General features: G+C 46.0%; 1 protein-coding gene across 1 annotated transcript in view; it reads right to left on the bottom strand.

The window, feature by feature from the left end:
- The window catches only part of SNTB1 (syntrophin beta 1), a 105,715-nt gene extending 93,867 nt beyond the window's left edge, over nt 1–11,848 (bottom strand). The window contains exon 1 of the mRNA XM_065752804.1: nt 11,255–11,848. Within this exon, the coding sequence (XP_065608876.1) occupies nt 11,255–11,777 (523 nt within the window). The 5' untranslated portion in view covers nt 11,778–11,848. The remainder of the gene's footprint in view (nt 1–11,254) is intronic.
- Between the last annotated feature and the right edge of the window lie 1,154 nt (nt 11,849–13,002).

The raw sequence follows: 13,002 nt of genomic DNA, 5'->3' as shown, positions 1-13,002 counted from the left end.
AGGTCTGGCTGCCCGCCCGAAGGCCATCAGCAGTGATGGAGCCTGCCTGGACACAGCCCTCAGCCCAGCAGGAATCTGCCAGTGTTCAGGTACACCAAGCAGCCAGTAAGCTAACATTTCCTTTATGCAATTACTAGTCCGGCTACAACTGCAGATTTTCCTGCATAATCAGGCTGATAAGCATCAAACTTCTATGGCTGCTGCCTCAAATCCTAAATGATGTTGTTGGAAACCAGACAGAAGGTGAATGATGTCCTGAAAAATCAGTGTTACGCTATAGGGACAGGAAGAAGACACACAGAAAGGTTCTGGGCTTGGTGTGCTCAGCAGTGTGGAGTATTGTTTAATCAACTGTTATCACACAAAGTGATTGTGGCTGCCGGGTCTGTTTCACAACACTTTTATTCATTTTTGTGTAGTGAGGCAGGAGGAAGAGGCAGCTCGACAGGCGGTGGAGGGGCACTGTGGAGCACAGTTTGCTAGGCCTGGGAAGGCAGCACCACTGCATGTGGCCTCACCTGAACCACTTGAGAGCACCTCTTTTAGCTGTGCAGGAAGCGTATTTATAATCAAGACTATATTTATATTCTCATAGAACAATTAACTTAATCTGCATAGCACTGACAACAAACAAATTCTGCACTGCATACGAACAAATGCACATACAGTACGCAAGCAAGCTGATGGCGTATGCTGCATGTGTATATACACTTAAAACTTGTGCTCATACAGTACTGGTGATTAACAGAACTAACAGCTGTGCCTACAAGGCTAGGTCAGCTTTGGAGTAAAAAGGCTAGATTTAAAGGCATTCTTTAACCAGCACCAGGCAAACAAACTGAAACAAACTAAAGAGAAAATAAATAAACAAAATTTTGCGTCTCGTATTCCCCCACAGAAATAATTTCTCACCCTTTAAGGTTCCATTAACCCCTCTTGATTCATTCATACACACACATCCATGCACAGCTCTACTTTATTCAGCAGAACAAAAGCTAAAAAGATGAAGTACCTGCAGTGAAAGTCTAATTTAATTTACATTAAGATCTCGTTGCATTGATATATTATTAACCTTACATCTGGAATAGCTATTTCAGGCGAGTTTTAGAGACTTGAGAGGTTTCTTCCTCATTTCCCCCTGTATTCAAGGCTTCTACCATGAGCTTCACAGAAATAAAGCAGCACACCCCCATAACTATGAGTAATTGAAAAGATCAAACATAAATGCATTACAAGAATTTGTGTAATACATCACTTGTGACTGCTCCGCTAGAAAACTACCTGTCTTGGCTCGTACCAAATATAAAGCCTTATCCACTTTATATAGTGTGTGTATTGATAGAAAATGAATAGAACAAAGTGATTTAGGAGAATACTGTATCTAAATACTGCACAGAGTTGGTCAAAACTTTTCAGTCATGAAAATTTCTTTTTGATAAACATTACACAGTTGCGGAGATTTTCCAGGAGGGGAATATATATTGGCAATTTTCTTCTACCCCACTCAGAAAATTCTAGTTTGAAAAGTTTTTAATAACAAGTTCACATTAACCTTTCAAAAGTAAATTGTTTTCTTTTTAAATATAAAATGCTATTTCAAGTCAAACCATCATACAGATTCCTGCAGAAACTCGCATATTCTTTTCAAGACAACCGTCTCTTCCGTCCCTCAAAAACGAAAAGGTATTTGTTCCTCAGTTTTTTTATAAGAGGGTAAACCTTGAAACCCTTCTAAGGTCTTAATGCTATTTAAGCACATAGTCAGAAAGCTCTGGCAGCACCTGAAGGAAAGCTAACATATTTAACGCTAACATTTCAAGGTATGCCCAGCAGAAAACTTCAATGTATATAAAATAAGATCAACATAGCATGGTCCTAGCATAGCAGTCCTTACAAACACAAATCCCAAAATCAGTTTAAGTTTATTTTTATAGGGCAAAATTTATAATATGCCTAGACTCACTATTTATTTCCTCAAGGCTTCGCAGACAAAGTGCTGCTCTTTTCCTACTCTATCCCACATGTTTATTAAGATAGATATAACACAGTGAAAGGAAAACATAAAACTGACAGAGGATCATTTTCAGTTCCAGGGATATTTTATAAGCCATCTCTCAAAACTTCAATTTATGGCTTTCCTTAATGGAGCTTTTCAGGGTTGATTTTAATGTGCTAAGTAAAAATTCCACCAGGTTGTTACTGCAATGTTTTCTTTATGACCTGCCCTCATAGATCACGTACGTCTGGTTTATTTATACAGACAGCTGCTCACTGAATTGAACGGGAACTTCTTGAAACTAGCTGCTTTCACTTGCATTCTTCCTGAATTAAAACCCTGTTTTCTTTTATTGCCTTTTTGGCTGGACACTTATCCAGCATGCCACAAATAGAAAGACTGAAGTTACTGTAAGCTTTTTTAACCTTCTTCAAGTCAGGAATACAGATTTCCTCCCCAAGGCTAGACAAGAGGCCTGTCTATAAGCATTTTGGCACCAGTCTGCAACCTGACAGCTACTGCTGCTAAGAGAAGGGCAGCAAACGCCCTGAGAGCAGGAGAGGCAGCATCTGTAGCACCATGAGGTTTGTCAGAAGATTTCTGTTCTGCTCCTGTCTTTCCCCACCGGCTTTCTCAGGACTTCCTCAGCAGTCTGAAGAGTTAGAGCTATGTGAATACTTTGACAGGTTGTTTAGCTGAGCAGTATCTAATTTCTAAATGGGTTTAATTTAGGCAAATCATAGTAATAACACCTGGAGCTCTTCACAAAGAGCTTGCTATAGTCTTTTGATTCTTTCCAGCTTGAGGCTTGCACTCTTTCCCTTTCACTAACTATATCTTCCTCACTTTGTTCAACAGATCTTGCAACCAGCCATGTTCCTTGCTGTGAAGAGGCTTTCCAATGGTGCAGTACAAGCAGCACAGAATCAAAACAGCCTGTCATGCCATCCTTGCAGCAGAGAGACCCAACAGGTATCAGGAGCATTACATCAGCTCTTCCAGCCGCTGCAAAACCCTGGCAGCCTAAAGAGGGTTACCTTATTGGTGTCAACTGCATACACACAAAGTCATAGAACAGCCCAAGTTGGAAGGGACCCATAAACATCACTGAGTCTAACTCCTGGAGTCTGCACATGACTATCGAGAAATTAGACATGTCTGATAGTGGTGTCCAAACACTCCCTGAACTACATCAGCTTGAGGCCATGATCACTGTCCATCCCAGCCATGGTCTGCTGATGGATGTCATGTAACAAGATAGTCCAATGCATAAGACAGGACAAAGAGGCCAAAAGGGGCAGAGAAATAATATGCTCTTTAGCAAATAATGGCAATATAGAAATCTTACTTTTTATGTCCAAAGCATCCTCAACAAACTGTAAAGGCATACAGGGAAAACAAAATAAAAATAAAAATAAAAATAAAAAACAAATTTAAGCAGCAAGCACTGAAGGCAAATTCTACTACTCATCTCATTCCTGGAATACACTCCTGAACATCCAATAATTAAATCCCTCCTTTGGCTTCAAGTCAGTAACGGAAAGCTCCTGCTGGCTCCTGCCAGCACCTGCCCAGCAAGAGTAAGACCAACAGGAAGCTGCCTGCTAGGAGGGCAATCACGTTGTCTGCTGTCTTCCTGCCAGCTCCACTGCAGGCTCAGCCCTTCTGCCAGACAGTTTTGAACTGACTAAATCCTCAACTCTGGGATAAACAGATAAACTCTTACTATCTGAGTTAAAACTATTAGCTTATAAGCAGTCTCATAAGCCACATGCTGGATAGCACTAAAACACTCCAGCATCTTCACACTCATGCAGCTGTCTCTTTCTCCCATTGCTGAATTTCAGCCAAAACACCAGTGTTAGAACAGTAAGCTATCCTGGAATTAGATATTATTGAAATAACTGTTGTCAGACAACAGCGGAGATATGCTGTTTCTATGGCATATCTTTCAATACTCTCACAACTACTCAATTATGTTAAAAGCCAGAATTGTTATTACACTGTCAGCATACAACAATGGCAAACAACATAGAGTAACTTATGGCTGTACTTACCCTGTAAGAGTACAGGAGGCCAACAAATAGTCATATGAGGTCGTATTACCTACTGGAAGGAATCAGCCAGGTTGTACCTATTTTGCAAGAAGAGAATTTATCCCAATATTCTTTTTTTTAATTTATTTTCCTAATTTATATTTGTGTAAATATATGTTTGTAACTTTCCAACACTGGGAAAAAGGATCCTGCTTCTCAGATACTTAACCATAGCCCTAACTCCACTAATTTTCCTAAATCACGCCATTAAAATGAACAGAAGTGATCCACGCACACATTACTCACGTGCACGATGCCTGGAGCAGATTCACTGCTCCAATGCATCTGAAGATTTCAACCCAAACATCCCTGAACAGTGAGGAAATAAACATAGCTGAAGCCTTATTTTCAATGACTTTTAGAGCCGTGCCAACAAGCATGACTTCCAGCAGTTCAGCAAAAAGCTGCATAACATTTTTAGAAGGAGTGTGCCGTATGTTAATCATTTCTAATCAGAGACAGTTTCTCCACATCTACCGTTCTGGCTCATTTCCTTACAATTAGGAACTCCATTTTCGCCAATTGCTACAATACAGATGTGCTACTTTGGCAGTGACCTACTGTGTCGTGCCCTGAATACACACAGCGAGAGCCATAACCAGTTCAGCAGTTCATGTTCTAGACAGACAAAATTGAAGCCAGACCACAACAGAAGCATAAAGTAGCAGCAGTCAGAAACTCACATTTGCCAAATAGTTATTCAGAAATTATGTCCCACTTTTAATTTAGATGAAGGAGCAAACCTAGCCCAACAGTAAGGCAGTATCTAGTAGTGAAGGAATTTAAAGAGCTATTCACAGTTGATTAAACCTTTTTCTAAGCAAGTTTGATAACTTATGTTCTGGAGGGCAGTACATTTAGGTAGCTGAGTGGATGGTGCCCAGACCAACTCCATCCTTTCCCAACTGCTACTGCAAGCAGAGCTAGCAAACAGACTTCTGTGCCCTTCTTAATTACTCAGTGTTGCTGTACTCTCAGACTTGTAGGATGCTGGATGCCGTAATTTCAGTGAAATCACTTTCTTAAAAACAGTGCCAGGTACAGAGGGCAAGGGACATTTATCTAACTTTCACTTTGCATGGAGACCAAGCCTCATAGAACCATTATCTTGACCCTGCAAAATAGCAACTGACAGCAGCCTACTTAAAAGCTGATATGAAATAGACTCATATTCCCCTTCCAACATGTAGCATGTGATGTGCAGCACTTTCCAATCTCTACATCCCTTATAGTTTCTCACAAACTTCCCTAGCCCAAATTAACCAAACGTCACTGCTTGCATGTCTGACCCCCTCCTTGCAGTGATGCTCCTCAAAGCATATACTGACCCCAGCCACTCCCTGACATTCCTTCCCATCCCTACAACACACTTTGTGCCCTTACAAAAACAGGCAGCTTTTTCCTGCTACTCTAGCTGAATCCCAGTCCACCACAACTCTGTGTTTCTCCAGTTGCCTTTTAAAAACAGATGTGCTGGTAAAGACCCTTAGCCCAGACAGAGCTCACACTGACAGCAGGATTTCTTTCTGTTCAGCACAGTTCAAAGTTTGAAGCGGTAAGTAACATAACCAAGCAAAAAGAGCAAAGCTCATTTCACACCAGCTTCAGTCGCTGTGTTGAGAGCAACAGGGAGGTTGGATGGCAGTTAGAGATCAATCTAACTCACCTCCACATACCATATCCAGGCCAGCAGCACAGTGTTAAGTAGGCTACTCACAAACCCTTCTGCAGTCTGTAATGTGATAATCTAATTTCAAGACTTTCCATGTTCCCATAAATCACAGCTATCACGAGTTCTTCACCATCTATTTTGCTGAAATGCCCGAAGAATGATTTCAGAGTTGAAAAGCCAGTCCCCTGTGCATTACCAGGACACCTTTGTTCCCACTGCATTTTGTTCATTTATGTATGCTATTGCTCTCTTGAACTACTGTTTCCTCCAATTTCCCTTCTACTGAAGTAGCTGTACCATGCTAACAAGTAGCCATGGAAACATAATCTTGCAGAATAAAGTGTAAAATAATCCTATGATCAGAAATCTAAATTAGAAGAATTGAATGGAAACAACCTGCTCTTAAATCACGGAAGCAAGTGACCACTGGAACAGATAAAAAATAGCTAGATTTTACTCCTCAGTGCTTAAGAACTTTGATACATGCGAATTGATGTTATGCTTAAAATCCTATTTATATATAAGTTACTAATAGGAGATGCTTCATACTATGTGTTAAAAAAAACCAGTGAGATTAAGAAATTTAAAAAAATAACAATAAAAAATTCCAGACTTGTATCTGAATAACTACAAGCCTGTTGGAATCGGCACCTGTCATCATGCTGCAAAGTATGCTATGCAAAATTGCTCAGCAATGGCACCTCCATTGGACTGTCCTGAAGTCAAACTCTGGTTTGAATTATGGGGATGCCTTGCCAGCTCCCTTGGGATGCAAGCAGTGCGAGTGCTTCCCATCCAAATGGGTTTGGACAGGGATCGAGACAGCACCATTCATGGTCACCCACCATCATCTACATTTCTAGGAGGCTGGGACAGAGCTCCAGTGAAAAATAGTACCATGGCAAAATTAAGGAGCAAATACTCTTCCATTAACTACAGCCAAAGCTTTCACCTTTTAATTTCATTCTGTCCAATAGTTTAAAGATTCTTCACAAAGTTTTCAGTTTAATTTTCCACAAAGGAATTACTGCTAGGATTTTAGAGACTGTTGTTTGGGTTTTTTTTGTTTTTTCCTTGTGATGCTTAACAGGTACCTGGGCTCTGTATGAGCAATTGAATCCCAAATCCCCAGACACATTCAATCTTCTAAGCATCCTTAAATGAAACAGTACTAAGCTCTAAAAAAGTCTGATTCCCAAGATGCAGGGTGCAGAGAGAACCCTATCCACAGCTGCCTTGTTTTCTTTACAGTAACTGAGAAAGAGGACTTGAAGCAGATTTACTGCAAAGAGGATGTACTGATTCTTATCTGTGAAAGGTGATACAGACTGTCTGGACTGCTAAATTAGCCTGTAATCTAATCTAATCAATGGAAGACACATCGAGTGCTCCCACTCAAGCATCCCCATCAGCTGCAGGCAGCTGAGGCAATCCAAACTGAGATTTGCAGAGACTGCTCAGATCTGCTATTGTTGAGAATGAGATTACTTTCTCCTTTACCTTTCAATTTCACTTTTAAGCAGATGCATGCCGAGGGCAACTACATGGTCTACGAAATATGATACGGCCCCTAAGTACAAAGCTTTTTCCTAACTGCACCTTTGCTGGAACAACATAATCAAAACAAAACAAACAAAAAAAAAAGGTGGGGGGGGGGGGGTGGTTCTCCATATATTTACTGGAACTGTAAGGAGTAACTATGCATACAATTTGCAGTCATTGAGATTTACAGCCCTAATTGCAGGGAGCAGTTGTGTGAGGTGGGTACTTGCTAAGCACCCTAAGTCTTATTTTCCCTCTGTACTTGCAAGGGACACATTTTCTTGGATAAATAATGTATTTTAACTGCCCTAAATCTCCTGCTGACAGTACTTTACTGAAACACGAAAATATAGATGAAGTAGACAAACACAGCTAACATGCTGCCTATGCCTATTTTGCACTGTGTCAGGCTATTGCAATTGCTTTGTTTCAGCCACAAAACATTTCCAAATGGGAGAACTGCTACAGTGCTTACAGAAATACTGTTTGGATAACAGCACGTGTTACTGCAGCACAGAGTACACCGTGCCTGTTCTGCTTTAAAGCTGTGGATTACCTCCTGAAGAGCTGCAAAAGGTAACTGTGGTCTGCTGCCCATATGCTAGAACTCAGTACACTGGTGGCTGTGGCTCTGTGGGACATTTCTGCAAACCAAGAGAGGCTGCAAGAGCCTCATCTCAAGGGAGCTGTAGCTGCTACCTTGAAATTTTATTTGTTCAATTGAGAACTGCTTAAAACTAGTGAATAACTCTGCAACATCAGTAAGATGCTCCTGCGGCATATATGTCACCACCACCATCAAAACCCTATCTACACACTTCCAGTGAGTTAGGAAGTGATACCACATACAAAGCATATCCTGAATCCACCTAGCAAAAAAATATCTTTTTTTTTTCCTCCGTATCCAATTACATCATGAAGGCATGATGATGTCCTGTCTGACATTAGCACAGGTTAAATTGGTTTGTAATTTTTTTTTCATAGAACACATAGAGAATAAAAGTAAAGCACAACCTGCTTGGTTCCCAAGCATGCCAAGGGACTGCTCTCATCTAGGATGCTTTGATTAAAAAAAACCACCTTTTGTGCCTTCAGAGTCACTTGAATGCAACGTGCTTCATACGATGTAAGAGGGGATGCTTGATTTTCCAAAGTGCTTATTTAAGAATACCCAATTTAACAGAACCATAGGGAAATCATATGTTCAAACAGGAGCTGCCGTGATAATTTAAGCTGCCTTCCTTGCCTGCAAACAATATCCAGCATACAAGGATGTTGCCTGGTCTCTTGCATAGAAAAGCTCTTTATGCTCATGAATGCTGCATACATCTCTCATGGACTGAACATCTGAAATAACAGCTGGGGCCACATGAGCTGCTGTGTCCCTGCTCTGCAGCTCTGCTCCCTTGCACCCACACCTGGGCTGTGCTGGGAGGCCAGCAGGACAGAAGAGGTCCATCCCTGCAGATGAGAAGAAAGCAGCATTTCTTAGAGCACAACTCCATCATCATCTCCACCTCTTGAACCTTGTGCCTCCCAATCCCTCCTTTGGCAGTGATCTCTCTTCCACTTACCAAGTTCTACCTGCTTGCAAGACACCACCAAGCCATACCTGTAAGGATAGATGCAGCAAAAAGGACACATATTATCATCACGCACTGCCCTGCCACCCATCTGAATGCCAGCCCTGCTACCATCCACAAGGGACAGCTGAGGGATTTCTCCTCCTGACCCCCACCTCAGGAATGCAGGAGAGAGGTCAGTTTAGTGCTGAGCTGGTAAATGCCTCATTTCACTGAGCAAGCAGTTTTAGGAAGGATGTGAAGTTCTGACGTCGGGTGCACTGAGCCACGCTGACCGCAACCTACTGCTGACCACTTCAGTGTGCACACAACACAGAAAGCCTTTCCTGGAGCTCACAACACCCCAGGCAATACCGCAGCCTCCCCCTCACACCCTGACATCTGTCCCTCGTGCTTAGCACCTCTTCGTGCTCATTCGTACAAGCCTCTGAATCTCCTTGAAAATGTGTGTGTTATATTTTGGTAATGTCCAGAGGCAGTGACCTGCTAACTAAAGCAACATCCCAGAGAGGAACCGTGCACAGATTCACCTTGGCCCCAGCTCAGAGTGCCCCTTATAATGCACAGCTTTCCAAGAAGTCAGGAAGCAGCACATTCCTCTTTGTGAGGTGAGGAAAAGCAACGCTCTTCCCTCCTGTACTTCAAAGGGGAAAAAAAAACTTCTGGCTATTCCTTCCCTTAGCAATAAAAAGACCGTTTTAGGCTGTGCTACCAGAGAAAGATCTCTGAAGTGGGAAATTGAATCTTGGGGAATTGTTCCAAAATGCTGGCTTACACAAGCCACTCAGGCAGAGGTTCACAGAATCCCAAGTTGGAAAGGACCCCTACGAATCACTGAGTCCAACTCCAGCTGCACAGAGCAGCACCTCCCGGGGACACACTGGGGACAATCCTGAATTTGGATACTCTGCTCAAACATCAGAAGAAAGCCTAGACAAATACTGCTTTTCAGTGATGGAGTATTTAAAACATATAGAGGGAAGACTACTGAAACGGACTCACAGTTTACAACTTACAAATTCCACTGCGGGAACAGCCACTGAAGCACATCAGCTTACAGCTCCACGGAGCAAAGAAATGCAAGAAAACAGACACAGAAGCCAACGGAGCAGAGAGAAGGAGTCTCTGCTCAAACAGCTTCAAGCGTGCTCCTCCCAGGAGCAACCCTGAGCTTTTTAGCAGGCTCATGCAGCAGCAGCACTGTCAGGTGCTGCTCCCGCAGGCAGCGTGCTGTGCACTCCCCATTAGATCACACCACAGGTCAGCTGCTGCTGGCCCGCACCCCGGGAGCCCCGCGCTGTGCAAACAAACCGGTGGCACAATTCCGACGTCACCGCTCCATTCAGACCTCAGCGAGTTTACATTAGGACTTCACAGGAATCTCTGCACGCAGTCAGTGGGGAGGAGACGCGGTTCGGCGGCCCTCTGCTTGTGAAAGCCTCGCAGCAATCCCCCCACAGGTTTCAATGCAGTGCGGATGGCACTGAGCAGTTTCTCAGCTGTCACAACCGCAGATGAAATTTTCTCACCTTCCCCACCTTTACTACACAGAACCAATTCTCAAAGCTTTTCTCATAACTTTGTGCCACAATTGGTTGCTTGCAGCTGATGCCCGTGTGTTTATCCCTTAACCAGCAGCAGTACTTCCTCTGCTCCTTAGAACAGAGAAAAGACACGTGAAGAACTGTGTTTAAAGGGAACCTAAAGTGCTCTGACGCATGTAGGGGCACCCAGGGCATGGAAGAAAGCATGGGGACGGCACAGTAGCGCACTAAAAATGCCACTGACCTGTGGCTAAGTGAACTTCTGGACTAATGTGCAATCACTTTATCAGACATATGTCAAGGGCACCGCTGAAGCTGTTCATTCTCTCAGGTCCAGCAAGCACACAAATCCCGGGGAGAACACAAGGACTGCACGTCCATGAACACCTCTCTCCTTATGAGCACGGTGTCCTGGGGAATTATTCTGCCTCTGCTCAGCCCTCGCCAACAGTTTTCTCGTTTCTTGGACAACTCCCGTACAACACAGCGCACCATCCTCCAAACTCACTTTCTAAAGCTGCTTCTTACCAAACTCAGTCACTCCGAGAAACGAAACATTCGCGGGGATGGTGTTTGCATCGGAAGGCACTACCAATTTCCCCCGAGTCCGGCTCAGCCGCCGGCTCCAGACGGGGCTCTGCAGCACAGCCGGAGTCAGGGCTCCGCCGTCCGATTCGCGACCAAACCGCGGAGCCCCGACAGCGCTCGCAGTGCCATCCGTGGGGCTCCGTCCCCGCGCCGTCGGGGCTCCAAGCCAGGAGGACGCTTGGAGCGAGGTGCACGAAGCAGTCCCGCATCCCCCGCCGCCGGCAGCCCCCTACCTTCCAGCAGCACCTCCTTGCCGGCCCGCTTGAGCGCCTGCACCGCCTCGTCGTGCGTGGCATCCCTCAGGTCGGTGCCGTTGACGGCCAGGATGGCATCGCCCACGTAGAGGGCCTGGGTCTGGTCGGCCGCCAGCCCCTTGAAGATCTTGCTGATGAGTATGGGCATCTTGTTCTCCTTGCCTCCCTTGATGCTGATGCCCAGCCCGCCCAGCTCCTGCTTCAGCACCTTCACGCAGCGCTTCTTGTTGGAGACGGCCTCGGGCACCTGCTCGGGGGGGTCGGTAAAAGCGGTACGCACCGCCGAGCCCCCGCCGCCGCCCTCGGCCCCGCGGCACGCCGCCCCATCGCCCCCCAACCCGTTGTGAGCCGCGCCGTCGGGGCGCTCCTCGCCGCTCAGCACCAGCGCCTCGCCGCCCAAGTTGGCCAGCACTTTGTGCCAGCGCTCCCGCACCAAAACTTCCAGCCAGCCGCTGCGCTGCGCCCGGCCGCCCCCGCCGCCGCCCGCCGCCGCTACCGCCATCTTAGGAGCATGCTGGAAGCGCCGAGTGACGGCACCCCCGGCACGACACGGCACGGCACGGCACGGCACCGGACTTCAGCCGGGGGGCGGTGAGCTCCCGTCGCGGCGGGGTGGGGCGAGGAGCCGCGGCCGCCCCCCCGGGGCCGTGCCTGGGCGGGCGCACCTGGCGGCACCGCCCGCGGAGCGGCTGCGCGCCTCCGCGCGGGCGGGTGTGGGGCCGGGGTGATCCGGGGAGAGCGGGTCGGGGCTCCGCGCTCACAGCCCCGCTGTACGGACAGTGTAGGGCGAGTGGAAGATACTCCACGTCCCGCTTTCGCCGTCCGAAGGCGCGACTTGGGCTGAAAGCTGCCGAGAGCGGGGAGGGGGCTCCTGGCTTGCGCGGAACGGAAGCGTGCTTTATGGTATGACTTAGTGCTCATGAGTATATTTTCGAGCTGAGCGCGTTTACCGCCGATTGAGAACAGTGGTGTCACCCCCCCCCCTCCACTCCCCCCCCAACCTTTTGCCTCTCTCTAGCAGTGAGTGGGAAGAAATCAATAGGAGAGAGGAGGGTATGGTTCTGTCGGCAGAGAAACTGGCAAAAGAATGCAAGTTTGTTTTTCTCAGGCGCTTTTCATAAATAAACGGATTAACAACAACAGTTGGTGCAGTTAGACTTCTTCAGTTTTGCAGTCAAACTTGCTGTGGAGGATGAAGATGGTAAATGATTTTCGTGAGCCACGTTTTGAAACTTTGCCCTTTGTTTACTAAGTTTTAAGCCCTGTGAAGTCCAGGCACCCTGTTTTGCGGTCTTTCCCCTGGGAAGATGGAATCTGCTTCTTGATGAGTGAGTGACCTGAGTCCTCAACTCAGGTGTGAGAGAGGCCCCAAAAATGTCACTCTGGAAGTTTTGAGGTGTCATCAGCCAGCCTGGGTGTGCTGCAGTGGAGCAGTGTCATTCAGGCAGCCAAGATCACCTCAGTTTCCACTCCATCCAGTCTGGCATGTGCTGGGTGATGGTAATGATCCCAAGTTGCATCGGGGAGGTTCAGGTTGGATGTTCAGAAAATGTTCTTCTCAGAAAGAATAGTGAGGCACTGGAACAGGCTGCACAGTGAGGTTTTGGGGTCTCCGTCCCTGGAGGTGTTGAAGAAATGTGGCACTGAGGGACATGGTTTAGTGGGCATGGTGGTGATGGGTTGATGGTCGGCCTAGTTCGTCCTGAAGGTCTGTTCCAACCTTAATG

The sequence above is a fragment of the Cyrtonyx montezumae genome, unplaced genomic scaffold, assembly GCF_038088225.1.
Source record: "Cyrtonyx montezumae isolate F1298 unplaced genomic scaffold, pur_monq_1.0 scaffold_8, whole genome shotgun sequence".
NCBI lineage: Eukaryota > Metazoa > Chordata > Aves > Galliformes > Odontophoridae > Cyrtonyx > Cyrtonyx montezumae.
This window is presented reverse-complemented; position numbering and strand designations above follow the sequence as displayed.